This window comes from Sminthopsis crassicaudata, chromosome 6, assembly GCF_048593235.1.
Source record: "Sminthopsis crassicaudata isolate SCR6 chromosome 6, ASM4859323v1, whole genome shotgun sequence".
In the NCBI taxonomy this organism is placed as follows: domain Eukaryota; kingdom Metazoa; phylum Chordata; class Mammalia; order Dasyuromorphia; family Dasyuridae; genus Sminthopsis; species Sminthopsis crassicaudata.
In genome coordinates, this window is record NC_133622.1 from 180,522,257 (window position 1) to 180,544,467 (window position 22,211).

The 22,211-nt window shown below is 45.6% G+C and overlaps 1 protein-coding gene across 4 annotated transcripts; it reads left to right on the forward strand.

Moving 5' to 3' along the window:
* Positions 1-340: 340 nt before the first annotated feature.
* Positions 341-20,686, forward strand: FGL1 (fibrinogen like 1). 4 transcript variants are annotated; one of them, XM_074275131.1, is made up of 13 exons: positions 341-447; positions 671-823; positions 1,230-1,317; positions 1,416-1,530; positions 6,127-6,281; positions 8,917-9,128; positions 9,889-9,952; positions 14,596-14,776; positions 15,542-15,701; positions 16,132-16,229; positions 19,066-19,154; positions 19,258-19,445; positions 20,464-20,686. In XM_074275131.1, exons 7-13 carry the CDS (start codon positions 9,893-9,895, stop codon positions 20,621-20,623), a joined length of 936 nt encoding a protein of 311 aa, XP_074131232.1. In that variant the 5' UTR covers positions 341-447; positions 671-823; positions 1,230-1,317; positions 1,416-1,530; positions 6,127-6,281; positions 8,917-9,128; positions 9,889-9,892; the 3' UTR covers positions 20,624-20,686. The 4 variants fall into 4 exon arrangements, with proteins under 4 accessions (XP_074131232.1, XP_074131235.1, XP_074131233.1 ...); XM_074275134.1 differs by lacking the exons at positions 341-447; positions 671-823 and having other exon boundaries at positions 1,144-1,317; positions 8,917-9,132; positions 9,893-9,952; positions 19,258-19,468; XM_074275132.1 differs by lacking the exons at positions 341-447; positions 671-823 and having other exon boundaries at positions 1,145-1,317; positions 8,917-9,132; positions 9,893-9,952.
* The last annotated feature ends 1,525 nt before the right edge of the window (positions 20,687-22,211 follow it).

Below are 22,211 nucleotides of genomic sequence, written 5' to 3' on the forward strand. Positions count from 1 at the left end.
TGAAGTATTCTGCCTCATTCTGGATGCCAGAAAACAACAGTTTCTGCATTTCTCTGTGGTCAAAGAAAAGGGCTTTTCCAAGGGACTAGTGATTAACTTGCAGCACTTTGCACATTTTTATTTTTACCAAGAATCAATCCTTAAGCTCTGACTAACACACCAGGCACTTTGTGTGGCTTTGAGTACTTTATTGTTGTTTGCCCTTGGTTCTGGAAGAACACCATGACATCAGGGAGGTGATAACATGACATGCAAATGAATTGGATTTAAATGAGGGAGGCTGGGCAAGGTCACCTGCCTCACTTTCCCCTCCCGAGCCATCTGGGTCGAGTAGCTAGATATAGATCAGGACACCTGGAGCTGGCCCTGTCTGGGTCTTTTTAAGTTAAGGTCTTTAACAAGTCTCAGTTTGACTGAGGCAACACCCATTCAGTGATTAAAGCTGGGGTAAGCTCCATGGGAATATAAAGAGACTGATTAGAAATCAGTGTGGAGGGTGAGGTTGGAATGGGGAGGCAAAGTATCAAAAACAGGGGTGATGGCCTGGGAAAGTATTGAGGGGGCATGGTAGTTGGAGGCAGAAATATGCTAGTAGATGTTTAACAACCGGCTCTTCATTTAAAAAATGTATTCAGGACATTTAATCTGACTTTTAACATTTAACAATCAGCTCTTAGCTGGTCTGAGTCGATTCCAGCACCCTCATGAGTGGAAGTCCCGGTGAGAAGAAAGCATCAATAGGAGAGCAGGAACCCTGAAGAGAGATAGACAATGGAATCTGATGATCAGAGAAAGGAATTTCAGGGTTCTGGAAGCACAAAAGGTGAGGGTTCAGGCTTCAGCATGAATGAGATGAGGTGAGATCTTTCAAGACAGTTGTGAAAATCGAGTAAGGCTTCATCTACTTCAGAGTTCGAGTAGGCCTGAAGGACTCTGAAGTTCGAGCAAAGGGCATTGCCTTCCCCTCCTATGATATCATCTCCCTATTTCATCCAAATATGGGCAACTATGTACTTATTGGTCAAGTTCAATTTCGTGGGTAGATCTCGCGTTTAGAATGTAAGACTCTCAGCCAATGAGGATGAGGGTCAGTGGTGGGAGGGGGCGTTTTGTGTTAGGGATTAAAGGTGCTGTCCTGCCCACAGGAGGCGCTTCCTCTCTTCGATAGTCTACTCGAAGAGTGGGACGCCCTTCTCCGAGAATGTACAATAAACTTTGCTTTTCTCTAGAGCTCTCTCCAGCTTTTTTTATTAAATGGTGACCCCTCACCATTTCCGTACCACACAGTTTGGGGGCTCGTCCGGGATCCTTTACTCGGTGAGTAATTGAACTCCTGGGTGCTAGTGGGGTGGCGCCCTGCCTTGATTTAGGCAGCCCGCCAGCATCCAGGGGCTTCTCCTTGCCCCCTGACGTAGAGTGGACCCAAAGTGGAGAAACTCAGAGAACAGCAACGGAAACTCCGCGGTGAAAATCCCAACCGGTTGGTGGAGGACAGATCAGTCAAGTAATTTGCTGCGCAGCAACCCAGAGGTAAGCGTCCTGTGAAGCCCCTTGAGTCTAGTTATAGATTCTGGAGGGGGCTGTAGACGGTAGACAGGAAGAGAGCTAGGCCTTCCTGGGTGACTGAGTTAACCGGCGACGGTTAGCGGGTTTGGGCGTTTAGGAGTCTGTTAAACTCCTTCCAAATTCAATGGGTGTGGCCTAGTCCCAGCCAGCCCTTGAGGAGAGGAATGAGAAAAATGTCTGAAAATACCGGTAGATATTCCCTTGGGAGATAAATTAAGTAATTGGAACAAACTGCCAAAATATGAGGAAAAATAAAAAGCAAGAAAAAGCGGATAAGGTATTGTTGTTTTGTTGCAGACTGGTGGTGCCAAAAGGATTAAATGGTACCTGAAGGGAAGGACCTGAGGGGATTTAATTCCATTAGCCCTTCCAGGGGCCTTCGGGCGGGGAGGAGAACTAGGTCTTTTGAAGCAGGGGTCGTTCCAGCTGACCAGAAATACCTGTTAGTAGATCCCATATGGGATCAGAAACCCTGTACATGGGGAAGTATGTGGGATTGAGCCAGTGAAGATGGTGGCTTCCTTCCTTCTCCTCCCACGGGTCCTGACTGCAGCAGGGCCACGTGGGCCGGGGGAAAGAAACCGCTATTTAGTGAAGTTCATTGTTTTAAATCTGATAGCAAAGTAGTTTTATATTATTGGGAATTTAAAGCTGTGTTGGGATTTTTAGTTAAAACATAGGTTTTTAAAACAAAATGCTGGTAGCTTACTTAGGGGAGGTTGTGGTTGTATCTCCCTACTTAGATGGTATGTTTGCTAGAGGTATTGGGTAATCTGTAACTGAGCTATGCCTTAAGTGTTTTTCAGCTCTGTTGGGCATGTATTAAGTTTTATGAAATTTGGGTCAGTTACTTGCGAACATTGAAGTGTAAAGTTTAAAAATATATACTTATATTTACTTAAAGATGGGACAGGAAAGATTGATTTGTAAAAGTAATTAATAGTTTAAATGGACCTATGATATATTGGGTCGGGAAGCATGGTGGTGTGGGGGAAGGGTGACCACGTGGAGAGGTCCCTTCTCCCATTAAGTATAGTGGGGGTTTTTGTTTGTTTGTTTGTTTTTAATAACTGCACCTCCTTCCTGATTTAGATATTAATTATTTCTACTGTTTAAAGGAACAGCCTACATTTATATGGTGTTAATAACTGAATGTTTTATTTTTATTTTTCAAGTCTATAACTGTTCTAAGGAGTTGGAACTGAAGTTTTCTGAAAGCAAATTATTCAATGTTTAAAGGTTTAAACCTTGTTTAAAGGTTATTTTAATCTGATCTGATAATTTGATAGGGTTATTTGCAAAAATTTTAATCCTTTCCAGAATGAAGAGAGTATTGATGTTAACTCTGAAAGATCTGAAAGTTTCTTTTCTGTGGAAACGGGATGGACAACATGAGATTTAGAATTTTTCTTGTATTGAGTATTTTGAAGGCAAAATAATCTGTAATGTTAAACCTAGAACCATCTACTTTATGAAAGAAACTGTATAATCTGTGAACTTCCTAGGATGAATCTTTACTGTGATTCTTGAGAACTACATTCACCTGAAGCCTTGATTAATGATAATTGCTGTAGGAGATAAAATCTTTTGGGACTGAAGCTAATATTTACTTGGAGTTTTGAATTCAGGTATAACTTTGCATAGGTCGTTAAACTCCACCATCTGGAGGTGGAATGGTTAAAATTAGGACAGCTACCTGAAGTAAAACTGCCTTAAATAAATCATGCCCTTGGTTTTTGTTTGTAATTAGAGCCAAGTGGTCAGTGAGATATACATTGCTAGGACCGCTCCCACTTTGCCTTTCTTTTTGAGACGAAGCTGGCAATCTCTGGAACCCCAATCCCAAGTTCCTGACTATAGATCTATATTCAGATGCGTTTTTCATATCTTGCATGATCATGGTGGGGAAAGAACTTTTGACACTCAATCCCCTATTAAATATGCAGAGAAGATGAAATGAAGGGGTATTCAAGTTAGAACAATATTAAATCTAGAGGGCTGGGAGATGGCTCACAGATTCCAGAATGTTGAAACATGAGGCAATACTATTAGAAAAGAATGCTCCATAATCCAAGATCATATAATTTTAATCCTGCTTCCTTTTTGTCCCCTGGAGAACAGAACTACTGCTGTATAAAACTGTATGACTATTGCTATTTTGGGAAATTTACTAGTCTGTTATGTATAATCTGATAATTTCTGTAAACGGGGGGGGGGGGGGGGGGGGAGGGAAACTGAGATTTCAACTGGTCAGAAAATTGGGAAAAACTGACGTCTTATTTCAGTTCAGGCATAATTGGAAACTACTTACTCTTTGCTTACCTCATCATTTCGGTTCCCTGATGAAGGACCTCGAAAAAAAGACATAATTTGGGTACTGAATGGAACGCTGGAAAAGGTAAAAGATTTTTCTTTTTTGCAGCGGACATCCAGGCTGCTTCTGGCCTGGATCGTTGTTAGAGCTCTATGCTCGGCACAATTCTTTTAAGAATTGCTGCGATTGACAAAAGGTCTCCTTTTGTCTCGCTCTCTTGTCTCTACAGATAAGGGAGAGGCTGCAAAAAGTTGAAAAAGCTCTTTACCTGTCCACTAGCTAGACACACCTGATTTTAGCAGATGCGGGGTTTGGAGAAGGCTGCAGAGACAAAAGGCCTTTACAGGGGACTCTAGCTGAAAATTTGCTAGACTATGATTGGCTAGCTTATGTTTTAACTTTGAATTATTGTCCTGACTCAGTCCTGCCTCAGTTTCCTTGCCTCTTAGTTCTGCAAACCCCGCCCCCCCTGCCTCTATCAGAATACTTGATAAGACCTTATGTTTCAGAATAGCAGAATGTCTCTCCCATTACAAGTTAATGGGAATCTCTTATCAAAACTTCTTGAATTCTCTTGTGTGGAATTAGACATTCTGTATATGATTGTATTTGCATTGGGTGTTTTTAAAAACAAACTGATTTGTATGAATAATGTTCACTTATGAAAGATCTACTTGGATATAAACTCATTGGGACAAATTCCTTATTGTTATCAACACAAGGTTATGATAAATATTTGTTTAGAATTTATGTATGGTTCTTCTAGGATGGTAAATGGGAAAAGAAATGGGTTTGTTAGAACTTCCACTGTTACCAAGGGCAGTCTACCTGCCCATTAGTTGGCTCAAACTTGTGAATTTTTGTGAATTGTATGCTTTAAATCAAGCGTTAAAATTATTGCGTGACCAAGATGGGATATATATACTGATTCTAAATATGCCTGGGGTGTGGTGCATGTATTTGGGAGGAAAGAGGATTTGTAAACAGTAAAGGTAAAGAACTGGTTCATCATACACTAGTCAGAGAGATACTAGAAAATATTCTGACTCCTAGGAATATAGCAGTAATACATGTAAAGGGACATCAGATGGGAAATTCTTTTGAGGTAAGGGGAAATAGATTAGCAGACCGGGAGGCCAAGGGAGCCGGAGATCAGGAAATCTCTCATATAATGGCTTTGATACCTGTACTTCCCCCTAGTCTACCCTCTCCTAGTTTTACTCAGGAGGAAAAAGAGAAAGCCTCAACTCTCGGAGCAGTTGAGAACTCGGAAGGATGATGGCTCTTACCTGACGGCAGAGAGGTACTGACCAAAGCAAGTATGAGGCAAGTCCTTCAGCAACTGCACCAGGGCAGTCATTGGGATGTCCAAAACCTGTGTGATGCTATACTGACAAGGTATATTTCCCCCGGCCTATATACTATGGCTCGACAACTGGTGGACGGTTATCTTGTTTGTCGAAGGACTAACAGGGCTGCCCAACGCCAGCTTCCAAAAGGGGGACGACCTCCTGGAATCAGACTATTCCAAAGCATCCAGGTGGACTTTACTGAGCTGCCACCAGTGGGTCACCTTAAGTTCTTGCTGGTCATAGTGGACCATCTGACCTCATGGGTGGAGGCATTCCCGTCAGGCCGAGCAACTGCCTCGACAGTAAGTAAGGTCTTATTAGAACAAATTATTCCTAGACATGGAATGGTGGAGAGGATAGACTCGGATCAGGGAACACATTTTTCTGCCCAGGTATTGCAGAATCTGATTAGGGCCTTAGAAATCACTTGGGATCTCCATACCCCTTGGCATCCTCCCTCTTCTGGGAAAGTAGAAAGGATGAACCAAGAAATAAAATGGCAGCTGACTAAGTTTTCTTTAGAGACCCAACTACCTTGGACGAAATGCCTTCCTCTCGCTCTGGTTAGAATCAGGACCAAGCCACGTAGAGATATTGGGCTTTCACCTTATGAATTATTGTATGGTCATGCTTTCCAGGCTTATCCTAAGGGAGACTGGGACCCTATTTTAGAAACTAAGGATTTGTTTGTTAAGAGATATGTGAAATCATTGCTGGAACATTTGCAAGGACTTCAACAAAAAGGGCTAATAGCTCAGACTCCTCCTCTAGGTTTCCCTGTTCATAGAATTCAGGTTGGTGATTGGGTGATTGGGGAAGGACGAGAAGCTGACTCCGTGCTGGGACGGACCCTACCAAGTGATACTGACTTCAGATACTGCGATTCGCACTCAGGAACGAGGCTGGACACACCACACCAGGACAAAAGGACCTGTGGCGCCACCTTTATCAGAGTGGACAGTTGAAGACAGGGGAGACCTCCAATTACATAAGAGGAGGGGACCTCCACTGAATGGGAACACTGATTCTGAATCCAGTGCATTGTGACTGTATGACTTCTCTTTTCTTACTTCGGGTCTCTTTGCCTGTTTGTGATTTGATATATTTTCCTTTGGGAAGTTCACCTTAACTTCACGGTGTTATAATAGTTGAACATTATGAGGCTCTCCCTAAGCTTTGGGTTTATCTATTTCCTTATGACCTTCTAGAGATGAGAACCAATTTCTCCTGCTCATGCAGAATATAAGGAGAACATTTAACTTATCGAATTGTTGGATCTGTGGTGGATCCCAACAATATAACCAATGGTCATGGGTACCTGTCCCCCTAAGCCCAGCCTGGATCCTTAGCAACAGATCCCAAATTCATAATGGGACCGGTTTCTGGAATTTAGAAGAGAAACATCAGTGGTCATTGACAGAAGATAGGAAAGGGAAATAATGCTTAAATCAGACAGGACAAGGTTTGAAGCTGGGAAGTAGTGTATGTGAGTGGACCTATTCGAGAACAGACCTGAGGCCAAAGACAATTGACTGTACAAAAATGTCTAAATATTGGCGGGATACGGGGAGGAATCCTCAATTGAAGTGTGGGAAGGACTAGAAAGACTGTACCTTGGATGTTCTCCCAGAAATAGGAGAGCAGGGATATTGCTATCAACAAGTCACTACTGCTGAGTGTAGTGAAGTAGAATGGGATGTATTGAGATGTATAAAAGAGAATAAGAGGAAAGGGAACATATACATTGGGTACAGTTACCAATGGGGTTGGTATAATGTCACCCCAGGGACACCCGGGCAACATGGGACTCTGTTTTCCACATTTTGGAGTACCTCTAATCTAACAGGCCAGTGGCCAGTTGCCAATTGTAGTTGGAGAAAAGAGCAAGGTTTATGGAAATGCCAGTATGACCCCTTTGTGGGGGGAAGCCCCCTAGGGACGAGAGACCAACAATATTACCCTTTTACAAGGAATAGCTCAGACATTTCCAAGGGAACAACCTGCTCTAAAGGGTCATTATTGGATCTGTGGTTTAACTGCCTATACTCATCTGCCTCTCAATTGGACAGGGAATTATTATATTGGACTAATAAAGCCAAAAGTTTTCTTTCTTCCCGAACAGGCAAACCAATATTTAGGGATTCAGTCGTACGATGATTTGGGAAGGGAGAAACGGAGTTTAGATACCTCCATCACTTGGACTGGAGATGCAAATGGTTGGGGTGAGGCCTGGCCTCCAGAAAGAATAGTCAAAGAGTATGGGCCAGCGACCTGGGCTCAAGATGGAAGTTGGGGATATAGAACTCCAATATAGATGTTGAACAGGATAATTAGGCTTCAGGCAGTTGTAGAGATTATCACCAATCAGACAGCTGAGGCACTACATCTTTTGGCTGATGAAGCTACTCAAACCAGAGAGGCTGTTTTACAACATAGACTTGTGCTGGATTATTTGTTGGCTGAGAAAGGGAGAGTTTGTGCTAAACTAAATTTATCCACATGTTGTATAAAGATTGGTAACAATGGTAATCTAGTGAAGGAAATCACTAAGAACATTAGGAAACTTGCTCCTGTTCCTGTACAGACTTGGACCTCACTGTTCAATACTTCTAGATGGTCCTGGTTTGGGAAGCTGGTGGAAGCAGCTCCTTTGGTTTGGCCTTATAGCCCTTAGTGGTGTTATATTATTCCCTATCTACATCCCTTGTTTGATCAGATTAATAACCAGAATTGTCCAAAACTCATCATCTGGAATGATCAGGTTGGAAGAGAAAGCTGAAGGGTCTGTTAGATGGATGCTGTGAGGAATTCATAGGGAATGTGAAATTATGTTACAAAAATTTGAAGAGATCTCAGTGTACAAAATAAGAGGAGGGACTGAATGAGATGAGGTGAGATCTTTCAAGACAGTTGTGAAAATTGAGTAAGGCTTCATCTACTTCAGAGTTCGAGTAGGCCTGAAGGACTCTGAAGGGCATTGCCTTCCCCTCCTATGACATCTCCCTATTTCATCCAAATATGGGCAACTATGTACTTATTGGTCAAGTTCAATTTCATGGGTAGATCTCGCGTTTAGAATGTAAGACTCTCAGCCAATGAGGATGAGGGTCAGTGGTGGGAGGGGGCGTTTTGCGTTAGGGATTAAAGGTGCTGTCCTGCCCACAGGAGGCGCTTCCTCTCTTCGATAGTCTACTCGAAGAGTGGGACGCCCTTCTCCGAGAATGTACAATAAACTTTGCTTTTCTCTAGAGCTCTCTCCAGCTTTTTTATTAAATGGTGACCCCTCACCATTTCCGTACCACACAAGCAGGAATGATCTCTGGGAGACTACAGCTCATATTCCTTGGCCCCTAGATAATGTGACAGACTGACCTGGCTTGGGGGGCTTTTTTCCTCCTTAGATGAGAGCAGGAGCGCTTGGAGCCATGGGCTCTCTCACTGTCCTTACCTGGGGGCCTTCCTCAGATTAGTCAGCAGTGTGGCTCTCAGTCCCTCACCTGTAAAAATGGGAATGTTGGACCGGTGGTCATTTACATATCCGATTATAACATTGATCGAGGCAACCACAAAAGTCTGTTTATAAAGAAAACCAAAACCCACATTTTTATAAGGTCTGAACAAAAGCCTAGCCTGTGGCTGTCCCGGCCTTGGGCCCATAAGGCCTTGCATGGGTCTCTTTTTCAGGCAAATCGATGCTTTTCTGTGTTGACTCTTGGCGGGCAGCCAGGGCTCCCCTACTTCCGGAGCAGTTCTTCAGGCAGCCCTGCGCTTGCTGGATCCCAGTGTAACTGGGGCACAGCTGGCTGAGGCTGCTACACCGAGTGTCCTGAATCCCGGAGGCCGGAGGCTCAAGGGGAGGCTGGGCTGCCCCACTCACTCTTGGAGAACCTTCTCAGGCAAGTCTAGCGGTTGTCTCTGTCCTGGGGGCTTTGGGCATGTGATAATACCCCTGATGAACTTCCTGAGTTTTACTTTAGAGATAGTTTGCTAAGGTCCGGCATCTGCCTGGGATGGGGGGGGGGGGGGGAGATCAAGATTCCATGTCTCTTTTACCTGGAAAGGTAGTCTCCTGCTTCCCTCCCTTTTTTAGCTCTCAAAGCAGCCGGTCACTGGAAAGGCAAACCCTGGTCTTCCCTTCCCAGGCTACCCCTGCTGAAGTCCACAGACAAATGTGTGTGTGTGATGGGATGTTAGGCTACATACCTGCGCCTCTGCCTTACTCCCTCTCATTCCAGGTTCACTGATCATGGGGGGAGGGCAAATACTAACAAATGACAAACTCCCTCTTTACTTAGCTTGAGCCCCCATTTCTCTTGGAGCAACTTCTATCTCAATCTCAACCTCCCCAAACTTACAGAATAATGGCAATTCACCATTAATGGCTGTGTGCTTTATCAAACAAAACAAATACAAATTAGAAAGAAACAGTATTTCCCAACAGCAGGCTGCAATTATGTCATAGGCAGCAGGGTCTATTTTTTCCCTTTTGTCCCCACCCCTGCTCCCGGTTGGAGGACAGCCAGAATGGGTCCAAGAGACCCCCAAATTAGAGAGGACCTAGACTGACTCTGACTCCCTTGTCCCAGCAGAGTACGGACTTAGTCCTAAAGGCAATCTTGGACTAATTTTCTTTTGGTGACTTTTTTTTCCCAACAGGAAGATGATGAACTGGTTCAGTGTGATCCTTGCAGTGACTTTGATGATGGACTGGAGAAGCTGGGTGAGGTTTCTACTGGGTATTCCCCAGGGGTTGGATATGTAATGCTGCTATCTGTGATACTCATTCATCCAACCATTCATTCACTCATTCCCTCAGCAAGTCCTTTTTCTGTGTGCTGGGAAAGATACAGAGTTCAAACTCCTTTGGGAGTTTGTGGGCACAACAAAAAGTCCAATAGATTCATTACTGAAAATCTTAGCTCTCAAGAAAAATACAGTGGGCAATAAAGCCAGGAGATCTGAGTTCTAGTCCTAGTTCGAGAACTTATTAGTTGTGTGAGTGCAGACTTGATCTTTCTTCTCTCTAAAATGGAGCTATAAGTGTTGCTATGACAAGTATCTTCTCCTTCCAACTATCTCCATGTCATGTCACTTGTACCCTTTCTTCCACAAGGTCGCACATACTTCTTCTGGGACACTGGGTTCTCTTATTGCTGAATTTTTATTTTTTGTTGCCTGGCCTAAATGCACCATGCCATTTTCTGGGAATGTCCAAGTGTTTTAGCTCCTTCTCCTCTGCCCCAGCTTCTTCTTTTATTTAGATAATATTTTATTCTTCTGTTTACATGTAAAGATAGTTTACAACATGCATTTTTGTAAGATTTGGGGATCCAATTTTTTTCTCCTTCTTTCCCTTTTCTTTCTCCTCCTCAAGAAAGCAAACATTCTGATTTAGGTTATACACGTATAATCATTTAAAATGTATTTCCATATAGAAAAGAAAAATCAGAACAAAAGGGAAAAACCACAAGAAAAAAAAGCAAACAAAAAAGTGAAAATAGTATTCTTTGATGTTTATTCCATCTCCATAGTCATCTTTCTGAATGCAGATAGTATTTTCCATTCCAAGTCCTGCATGGCTGAGAAGAACTAAGTCTATCATAGTTGATCACAACACCATCTTCTTGTTACTGTGTACAATGTTTTCCTGGTTCTGCTCACTTCACTCAGCATCAGTACATGTAAGTCTTCCCAGGCTTTTCTAAACTCAGCATGTTCATCATTTCTTATAGAACAAAAATATTACATTACAGTCATATACCAAAAATTATTCAGCTATTCCCCAATTGATGGATATCCACTCAATTTTTAGTTCCTTGCCACCACAAAAAGAGCTCCCACAAACATTTTTGCACATGTTGGTCCTTTTCCCTTTTTTATCATCTCTTTGGGATAATTGTGACACTGCTAGATCAAAGATCTGATAGCCCTTTGAACATAGTTCCAGATAGCTCTCCAGAATGGCTGGATCAGTTCACAACTTGAGCAATAAAGCAGTTTTCTCACATTCCCTACAATATTTATCATTATCTTTTCTTGTCATCTTAACCAATCTGATATATGTGAGGTGGTACCTCATAGGTGTTTTAATGTGTTTTTCTCTAATCAACAATGACATAGAACATTTCTTCATATGACTATAGATAGCTTTAATTTCTTCATCTCAGAATTGTCTGTTCATATCTTTTGATCATTTATCAGCTGGGGAATGACTTGTATTCTTATAATTTGACTCAGGTCTCTATATTTTTAGAAATGAGGCCTTTATCAGAAACACTTCTGCCTCTACTTCTGAGTCTATCTTTCTTATGTTTTGTTCTACTTTAGAATGTAAGCCTCCCAAAGGCAAGGTAAGCCTTTTTTTTTTTTTTTTTTTTTTGCCTGTTTTTTGATACTCTTTGCTTAGCTCTGTGCCTGGCAAATCTAAGTGCTTGATGAGTGCTTTCATTTCAGAATGGCTCTGCTAGTCAGAAGGAATAAGGATGCCATTGTGCTTTGTAATCATTTAACAAAATTTAGCAAAGCAGCTGAAAGGAGCTGCTATGCTAAAGCCATTGTTGGCATGGGGTCTTCTTTGGCTCAGACCAACAGAAGTGGATGAGATGGCTTTGTGAAGGGGCAGGAGAAGAGGGATAGTTTGAGCTGGGTAAGAAGGACCAGGAAATTGTGCAGGTGATGGTGAAGAGTTTGGTTTGTGAAGAAGGCCAGGGATTGGATAGGAAGAGATGAAATTGGTAGAAACTGAGGAAAACTGGAAAGAAAACATTATTCAGGGAAGTCTAAATTTCTCTTATAACTTCAAGTGAAGGAAGGTTGAAGAAGAGTAAGACTAGTGGTAAGGACGAGAGAGGAGGGCAGCTAGGTGACCCAGTATATAGAGCACCTGGCCTGCAGTCAGGAAGACTCATCTTTTTGGTTTCAAATCCAACCTCAGACACTAATTATCTGGGTGACCAGAAGCCATATAACAGTGTGCCTTAGTTTCCTCATCTGTAAAATTAGCGGAGAAGGAAATGGCCAACTACTTTAGAATCTCTACCAAGAAAACCCTAAATGGGGTTAGGAAGAGTCAATTGAAAAACAATTGAACAATAACAGGGAATCAAAGGGAAAGAATAGGGAAAGGTGGTTGGCAAGGCAAGCCAAGTTAGCAGAACTATTAGTAAGTTAAACAAATAGATAAGTAAAAAACAACAGAGACAAAAAATCAGCTGATTCCAAAGTGGAAAGGAATTAGAGGGGTTGTTGAAAAGGAAGCTGAGTGTTATTGTCAAGTTATTATTGTTGTTCAGCCATGTCCAGCTCTCCATGACATCATTTGGGGTTTTTTTTTGGCAGTGATATTAAGAATGGTTTGTCATTTCCTTCTCCAGTTCATTTGAAAGATGAGGAAACTGAGGCAGACAGGGTTGAGTGCCTTGCCCAGGGTTATATGGCTAGTGTCTGAAGTCAGATTTGACTCAGTCCTTCCTGACTGAAAGCCAAGAGTTATGTCCATTTTGTTACCCAAAAGACTTCAAGGAGTACAGAAGTCTTAAGGAAATGCTTAGGAAATAAGATTCAAATAACTTGAAGCTGGAACTGTGCTGGTAAATATTTAATGTTTAGTTCATAAAAAAAAAAAATCTGCATCATTAACATTTTCCCCATTACTTTAAGTCAGGACAATCAACAATAATATAAAGTCAAGCCCCAGTTTGTGGAATTGACTTACTTCCAAGGTTTAAATGCTTACCTTGAAAATTTAACAGTTTTCAAACCTGCATGAGCCAGCTTCAGCACACCCCTGTCTGATTTATTTCACAAACAAAAGAGCTTGTGTACTGACTTGCATTGATTATATGACATTTCCATCATAACAAAATACATTTTTGATTTTTGATCATTTTTAAAATCATAAACAAGAGAATGTTAAGTTCCGAATGTAGACAGCTCTCCCACTCTCCTTGAGGAGAAGGCGAAGGGACTCAAGGTTATTGAGATAACAAAGTGTTCCTCAAAGGAACAAAAATATGATTTCCATGCGACAAAATAGGATTGTAAAGGGCATAGGGAAAGTGACCCGAGGACAGAAGAAAGTCTACAAAAAGAGAAGAGGAAGGAAAAGGATGACTGAGCTTTCGGAGATCAAAACAAAACCATAATTACAGATTGCAGACTCTTTCCCTGAAGAGGAGAGAACTCCTTGATGTTCTGAGGAGGAAGCAGCTGCTTGTCTTCCAAAGGATGATAGAGTAGAGCCACAGAAATAACCACAGAAGAGAGCAGCTGCTAAGAGACAGAGGAAGAAGAGAAGGGTGCTGAACTTGTTGTTCCCCTGTCCAGGTGTTCTACCACCGAGAATGTATTAAGTACTGGGTGTCAGACATTGTGCTAACTGCTGGAGATGCAAAAAAAGGCAAGACCCCTGCCCGCAAAGAGCTTACTTTCTTAGTATGGAGATGGCATGCAAACAACTGAGGACAAATCAGTTATAGTCTAGATAAACTAGATAACCACAGAAGGAAGGCACTAGCATCCGGGGAGATGGCAAGAGCCTTCGGGAGAGGGTGGCATTTTACTTGGTTCTTGAAGGAAGCTAGGGATGAAGGAAGATACAAGGAAAACACGATTGAAGTCTTCAAGGATTGAAAAGGCTGTCCTCTGGAGGAAGGATTAGGCTTCATCTGCTTGGCCACAGAGGGAAGGACAAGGATCATGGGGAATATTATTTAAAAAGACAAACTGAGGCTTGATGTCAGGAAAATCTTCCCACAATGAGAGCTGTCCCAAAGCGAAATGGCTAGTCCCAGGGTGCCCCTTCATTGGAATTTTCAACCTAAGGTGATTTGATCTCTTTTTGATAGATTTGAGAGGGAATTCTTCATTTATGAATGGCATTAGGCCTCTAAGATAATTTCAGACTCTGATTCTATGATTTGGTCCCAGATATAAAGCAATCTGGGTGGTAGGGGAATGCCATTCTCTGATTGGTCTGAAGATGAGATGCTGTGGCAAGTGGGTTAGATATAAGGAGTCAGGAAGCATCAGAAGTTGAGGAGAAAATGGAGTTCATGGACATGGGAGGCTGGAGGGATGACAGGTGCCTGGGCTCTCCTCGGTAGAGGCAGGTGACCCTAAGACACTGGTCAGAGCCCTTCCGTGCTCTAGCAGCTAGTGCGCTTCATGAGCCATGGATGTGCCATTGTGGGCAGGACACTCAGCATGCTGGCCCAGCCATCTGGGGAAAGTGGTCAGAGCTTGGGCAGAGGGAGCATTGGGGGGTGGGAGGTGCCAGAGAGACCTCAGGACTGGTCCTGCAGGTGACGGCTCCAAAAAGTCAGTCCCATCTTCCATCATGGAGAGCTCTGCTTTCCCTTCTAGGCTCTGGAGAGCTGCCTCCAGGAGCAGCAGAGGCTGAAGGACCAAGTGGGACTCCTGGAGGCCCAGGTTAAGCAGCAGCAGGTGAAGATTGAGCAGCTCCTCCAGGAGCAGGAACTTCAGCTGATGGACGGAGGAGACTTGAAGTTCATCCCCCCCCTAAGGGGAAGGAGGCAGTACGCAGGTCAGTCCCAGCTGGGGGACTTCCCTTGGCCTCCCCAATGGCATAGCTCAGGTGTCCTGATTGGAGGGCTCTGTCCTCTTCCAGCAGAACTTTCCTTCCCAGCCCATTAACAAAGCAACAAACCATGAAGCACTTTCCTGAATCTGTCTCTTCTACCCCATTGTGGGGTGGAATTCTATTCCCTACTCTCTCTGAAGTAGATGAGATAAATTCATTAAATTAAAGATGAATACATATATATATATAAAATTAAAGATAAATTCATAGTCTGTGGTCCTGTTTACAGAGGCAGTCAGATCAATCAATCATTTAACCCAGAGTTTAGACAACTTGAATTCTAATCCCCCCTTGGACACTTTCTAGCTGTATAATTTGGGATCCAGGAATTCATATATATATTTTTAAATCTTAGTGACTTCTTTAGGTTTGGTTTCCTTTGTAATCCTGTGTATTCTGTTTATGCATTTAAAACCATGATTCTGAGCAGTCTGTAGAATTCATGTGCTTGTTACTCTCTGGTTGCCAAAGGAGATTGCTCCCCTAGGAGTTCCCAAGACCCGATAATCCCAATTCCAGTGCCTCTAATCCATTCCTTGGACAGAGTCTCCCTCTCTGAGATTTAGATTTACCGCAGGGTATCCCGCTGACCCTCAAACCCAGGTCTCTTTAAAATGTTTTCTGTATTTCTGACAGTGAGGGGATAATTGTTGTTGAAGGGACTCTTGGGGCCACTCTTGGGAGTCTCCTGACACGTTTTACCGACAGACTGTTCCGAGGTGTTCAATGACGGCCACAAGCTCAGTGGTTTCTACAAAATCAAGCCCCTGCAAAGTCCGAACCAGTTCTCAGTTTATTGCGACATGACGGATGGGGGCGGCTGGACAGTGGTACAGAGGCGCTGGGATGGCTCGGAGAACTTTGACAGGTACCCTGACCCGCGATGCAGTCTAGCTTTAGAGCTGGAGGTGGAGCTCTGCACTCCGGTCATCTCGTGGCCAGTAATGGAGGCAAAGCTCCATCTTTCCCGTTAAGACAAAATACTGAGCACTGATACTTTTTCCCCAATGAGCAAGAAGGCAAAGAAAAGTGGACCTTGGTGAGTTAGGGAGAAAGCCTGCATTAAAGGCAAAAACAATGGGGTTCTCATCCTGCTCCTGTCATTGAGGTGTTCAGTGATCTTAGCCCAATCTTGCCTTTCCCCAGCTTCAGCTATCTGTGTAATGGAAATATCAGTGCTTCTAGATGTATGAAAGGGCTTTGGGATCACAGGCATGAGGTGGAGGAGGAAAAAGGTGGGGAAGGGCTGGATGGGGAGGCAGGTGACAGCTACGTGTGGTTTTCTTTTGGATTTTCAGGAACTGGGACGACTATGAAAAAGGTTTTGGAAATTTTGACCAAAAAAATGGCGAATACTGGCTCGGGAATAAAAATCTCCACTTCCTGACCATCCAACGTAAGATGCACGTAGGGAAATCTTGTTTTGTTCAACAGTAAGATTCCTGTAGCTTTGAAACTTTTAAGGTTTTTGGAGGATGCCTGGTGATGCTTTCTTTTCAGATAAGAGGGCAGAGATTGATGGAGGGAAGGGGAGACAGAGAGAGACAGAGACACAGACAGAGACACAAAGAGAGACAGAGATGGAGAGAGATGGAGAGAGAGAGAGAGACACAGAGAGAGAGAGAGAGAGAGAGAGAGAGAGAGAGAGAGAGAGAGAGAGAGAGAGAGAGAGAGAGAGAAAGAGAGAGATAAGAGAGAAGGAATAAACAAAGAACAAAAGAAAGAAACAGAAGGCAAAAAGGGGGGGAAAGAATGAAAAGGATGGAGGCAGAGAGAGTGAGGGAGACAGGAGCCCTTCAGTCTGAGTCCCCTATGAATCCTCCATTTGTAGGCAGCACGGGCTGTTTTCTTGGGTTCTCCATGGGGGGAGGGACTCAGGGGTAGCTGATGCTGGGGGCAGAACCCCTCTAATGTGGGCATTTAGTGCCCACGTGTAGCTGGCTGGGAGTCTTCCTCAGACTCCTCCTGGCCGCTAGTCTGGAGCCTGGGGGTCCTTGCTTGTACTGATCTGATCAGCCACATTCAGACACACTTGAGTCCAACACAGCGATGTCTCTTTGGTCCTCTTGAAGAACAAAGGGCAACAATCAAGCCGGGGTAGCTCAGGCCCTGCAAAGACAAATTATTTCAAATTAGTCCTTCCTGCAAAGAACTGGCCACGTGTGGCCACAGGACTTAGCCCGGGTCCAATAGCTCCCCAGCCCAGGGCTAGGCCTTGTTACAAGGGGCTGACCACTGGCCAGCCCTGAGGCTAATTGGGCAACAGGACAATGCCTGCCCATTCTCTGAGCCAGCAGACCAGAGTCCCTGCAAAAGTGACTGCTCAAGACTCCTCCTCCTCCTGTCCTCCCCCAGATTTCTTTCCCTCTGGCCCAGAGGCCACTGGAACCCTGCACCTCCCTGGGGCCTCCTGCTTTCCTCTCGGGCTGGCTGCTTCCACTTACTGGCTTCCTCTTGAAGTCCCTGGAAACCTGCCCAGCAGGGCCTCAGCAGCTCTCTGCTTGGGCCCAAGCCTTTCGTTCTTTTGGACATTCAAACTTTTCTGAAGGAGGGGGACTGGTTTCTAAACATCTGACTTTAGAAAGAAAACCCCTCTGAATGTCTAGTTTAAAAGATCCTAAACAAGTGATAAAGAAAGGGGGAGGAAAGAAAGAGAGATGGAGAGAAAGAAGGAGGGAAGGAAGGAGGGAAGGGAAGACAGAGGGGGAAGAGAGACAGAGGCAGACACAGAAAGCAAGGAGAGAGGGAGGGGCGACAGGGAGAAAAAGAGAGAGAAAAAGAAAGAAAGAGGGAGAAGGAAAGAGAGAGAAGACAGAGACCCAAAGACAGCGAGAGAGAGGGAGGAAGAAGGGAGAGAGACAGAGACAGAGGTGGGGGGGCATCAGTGCTGGTGCATTAGCGCACGGACTGGCTGCTGTGGCTTTTTTCCTGTAAAATGAATGTTCCACATAAATTTGTGCCAAAATGAACACTTAAAACCGCGAGATCCCTGAGATCACAGACCATATGAAGAGCAGTCTTGGGGCCGGGGGCCGCAGCAGGCATCTCTTCCAGCCTCTGCCTTTCAGGAAAATTTCTTTTCTTAACAACGCCTGTTTCTCCAAAGTTTCCAGTTTTACAAAGCATTTAACATCTGCTGTCTCATTTGAGTCTCACAACAACCTGGTAGGACAGAAAGCTACAGGCTCTGTCTCCATTTTACAGATTAGAAAACTGAGTCTCTGAGAAAAAGTGACAGCATCACACAGCTGTTGAGCATCTGGGGTAGGATTTAAAACCAGGTCATCTGGGTGCCCCTCCTGGCCTCCATCCACTACAGCACCCCACTCCATTATAAGGTGCCCAATAAGTGCTGGGAGATCTCAGGACACCAGCTCTTACACCCCTTGCCCTTCCAGAACATGGAGTCCAGCTTTCCTTGCTCTGAAGATTTCCTTGACATCGGGCCTCAGCTGGCCTTGTGTGCAGTTCCTCCACTTCCCGCTGTCCTGGCTCAGCTGGGTGGGGGTGGGTGGCTGTCTGGTCCTTCGGGATCTCCTGTTTCTAGGCAAGGCCTCCCCGGTTCCCACAACTGACTTTCCTGTAGGCACTGGCAGCTAACTAGGAGCACCCCTCCCCTGCCCTGTTCACCCTAGTGCTTCATGACTTTACCTCTCTAGTCAGATTCTGTGCTCTTCCTTTGGGGAAGACCCGAGTTCAAATCCTGCTGGAGATAACAGCTGTGTGATTCTGGACAAATCGCTTAAACTCTCTGAGCCTCGGTTTTCTCACCTGTAAAATGGGGACATTAATAGCATTCCTGCTAGGTTTTGTGAGGGCCTTCTTCCAATGCTAACATGGGTGAGTTTCCTTCCATGGAACTTCATATCTTTCTCTGTTTTCTTATGTTCTTCATTTTTTGGAGGGGTGGGCAAAGCAATTGGGACTAATAAACTCGTCCAGGGTCACACGGGGAGTGTCTGAGTTCAGATCTGAACTCAGGTCGTCCTGCCTCAGGAGCCCACGTCCTCTACATGTGTAAGCAGAAGAGCGTGACCCATTTGGCTGCCCCAGTGCCTTGCTGGTGCTCCCAGGCTCGCACTCGATGGAGAGTGGCCGGGAAGCTCCCTTAGCCCAGCGGCGGCCGCTGGCCCTCCAGAAAGCGGGCTTTGATCGGGAGCAGCGTGGTCCTCCGCTCTCTGAGACAGAGCCAGAGGCGGCCGAAGACGGGCGTCTGCTTCTTGTTTGTGCAGGAGACTACACCCTGAAGATCGACCTGGCCGACTTTGAAGGCAAGCACCGCTTTGCGCAGTATGAAAGTTTCCGGGTGGGCAGTGAAAAGGTGAGAAGGGGTGTGGCGCCAGGCCGCCGGAGCCCCCCATGCCCTTCCCCGGGGGCCCCCTCTCTGGGCAGCGGATGCTGAGGGGCTGACTCTTCTCCCTCAGAGTGCCTACGAGCTGAGCTTCAGGGGGTACTCGGGCAATGCCGGGGACTCGCTCTCGGGGAGCTTCCATCCCGAGGTCCAGTGGTGGGCCAGCCACCTGCGAATGAAATTCAGCACTCGGGACCGCGACAACGACAACTACTCGGGGAACTGCGCTGAGGAGGACAGGGCCGGCTGGTGGTACAACAGGTGTGGGACTCCTTCAGAGGCAGGTCCGCCAGAGCACTTATTAGGCACCTTCTGTGTGCGGGCATTGGGTGACGTTCTGGGGATGCTTAGCAAGCGTCCTGGTCCCGCCCTCTTCAGCACCATCCAAACAATTGGGTATCAACAAGCTGGAAACCAGGGCAATGTGAGACAGTCCCAGAAGGGCTAGAGTGATGGGGACGGGGAAGGATTCTGGGAGCAAGTCCCGGGACAAGGAGTCAGGAGAGCCGGGCCGGCCTCCGCTAACTCCCAGGCCCCAGTGGGCCTCCCTCCACTTCTCATCTGGACTGGGAAGAGTTCAGAGGTGTCATTTGAGCCTCCTGATAGTGAAGCAGCCAGAACCGGGGAAGGAGCCATCTGGACAGCGGGGGGAAGGAAAGCAGGCTCTAATTAGGTCAACCTTGCCACAGTTTGGTTATTTGGGCGAAAACCCGACAGTCTTTCAGCCTTCTCCAGCCAATTCTCCACATAAATGCCCAAATAACAATAAACAGTGAATAATAAAATTTATACAACATGATAGCTAGCATTTCCACAGCACCTACTATGTGCCAGACACGGAACTACAGATATCTCATTGGATCCTCATCACAACTCTGGGGCAGATGCTGTCCCCATTTTACAGATGAGGAAATTTGAGGCAAAGGGAGCTTACGTGACCTGCCCTACACCGCAGTGTCCGAGGCTAGTGTTTTTCTGCCTCAGGCCCTACCTGCCTTTGAAGGGGCAGGGGATTTTTGAATATAAGAATGAAAGATGGGGTTCAAATCCTGCTCTTTCACAGAGTGAATGCGAGTTCGGGGGAGTCACCCTCCAGGGCTCTAAGTCACGGAACAATTGGGTGCTTGTATGTTTGACCCTGGTGGGATCTCAGAGCTAGGACCTCCCCTGCCCCTCGGAGGAGCGGGGAGCCCGCTTTTCTGTCCCCAGCTCCCTGCCACCCACAGATGAGGCTGAGGAAGGACGTCCCTGAGGCCCCGTTCTTCTCTCTGCCCCTCAGGTGTCACTCAGCAAACCTCAACGGGCTGTACTACAGAGGGGCCTACACGGGTGACACGGACAACGGCGTCGTCTGGTACACCTGGCACGGCTGGTGGTACTCTCTGAAATCCGTGGTGATGAAGATCCGGCCCAGGGACTTTGTGCCAAATGTTATTTAAAAACGCACTGCCGGCGCTCTCCTTCCCCCACTATTCTGTATTAAAAGCTGACCTCCCCGCAAATGCTGGGGCTTTTCGGGTGGCCGCTGGTCATTGTCTATCGCTTAGCACACTTGCAGAGAAGAAATGAATGAGAAATTACCTTAAAAAGGGGGTGACCCAATGGGGGAAAGTGGCGAGTCCTGCGGGGCCTGCAGGAGTCGAGTCAGGGAGACAGCCCCATACCGCTGGGAGGGCACCGGCTGCCCCTTGCTGCTCCCCGCCAGGGGGCCACGCTTGAGAGGACGTGCATCACCTGGAGAGTGAAAGGTGGGCAGTCAGGAGGGGGAGAGAGGGGAGACGAGGCCCTTTAATCTCAGATTTCTTTGGCACTTGGTCTCTCTCTGGGTGTCTGTCTGTCTGCCTCTCCCCCTCACTGCTGACCGTCCTCTCCTTGTCTCCTCTCTGTCCCGGTTTTTGGGACATTTCTCTGTCATTGCTCTTTTAGCTGACTTCCTCACATCCTGCCTCTTGAGCAGGGGAGCACGAGCTGCCACATTCCATCCTAGACCCTCTCCTCTCATTACGCTCTCTCTTCTGGTCTCTTTCCTGTGATTTCGACCATCACCCCTGTGCAGATGATTCCAAATCTGTACATCCAGCCCTTACCTCTCTCCTGACTCCCAGTTTGATATCTCTTCCTGTTGGGTATCTGGATGGCTCCAAAGCATCTCAATTTAACACGTCAAAAACAGAACGATTTCCCCAAACTCAGTCTCCTCTGAACCTCTGTCTTTCTGGCTCGGGATTAGGAGACACCTTCCCACGGCTGAGGTTGCCAGGGCTGAGTAGATCAGACACGGGTGCCTGCTCTCTCCTAGAACCTGTGAGACTTCCCATGTGAGCTTGGAGGCCCAGGTCCGAGACCCTCACCCCTGTCCCCGGCTGGCAGAGCTGGCCTTAGCACCATTCCTGGTATACAGTAGGCACTTAAGGCTTGTTTATTGATTGGCTGGTAGACTGCATCTTGCTAGATCTCATGCTTTCATTCCAAATTACTAATTTCTTTAAAAAACCTCGAACTTCCAAATCAAGTCAGCTCCAGAGACCCACAACCCCATGGGGGCTGACTTCTAGTTTAGCACGCTTTCCCTTTGGAATGCCACAACTTATATCCAGATCTGGAAAGGAAGAATTTATCCAAGTTGTCCCACCTGTAGCACGGAAGCAACTTAGTTTCATGCAAAAAACAAGCAGCTATGAAGTGCTTACTGTATACCAAACTCTATATTAGGCACCAGGCATCTAAAAAAAATAATTCCTGTCATGAAGAAGCTTATGGGACTTTCACACTGGGAAGCTCCTGCAGAAAGAGAGAAAATACAAGGAGGAGACCTGGGGACGTGTGGCCACATTCCCCATAAAATTCCCTTACCCTATTTATTGGCTTGGACCTGATTTAATAAATTAAGTAATGATGTTTCCTTCCATGTTGCTCACAGGACCCATCTTCTAGACCTGGAGTTCTTAGCCGTGGGTCTGTGAACTTGTTTTAAAAACGGATTGGTAACTATTCTAATGTGACAGATTTACTTTGTAATCCTGTGTA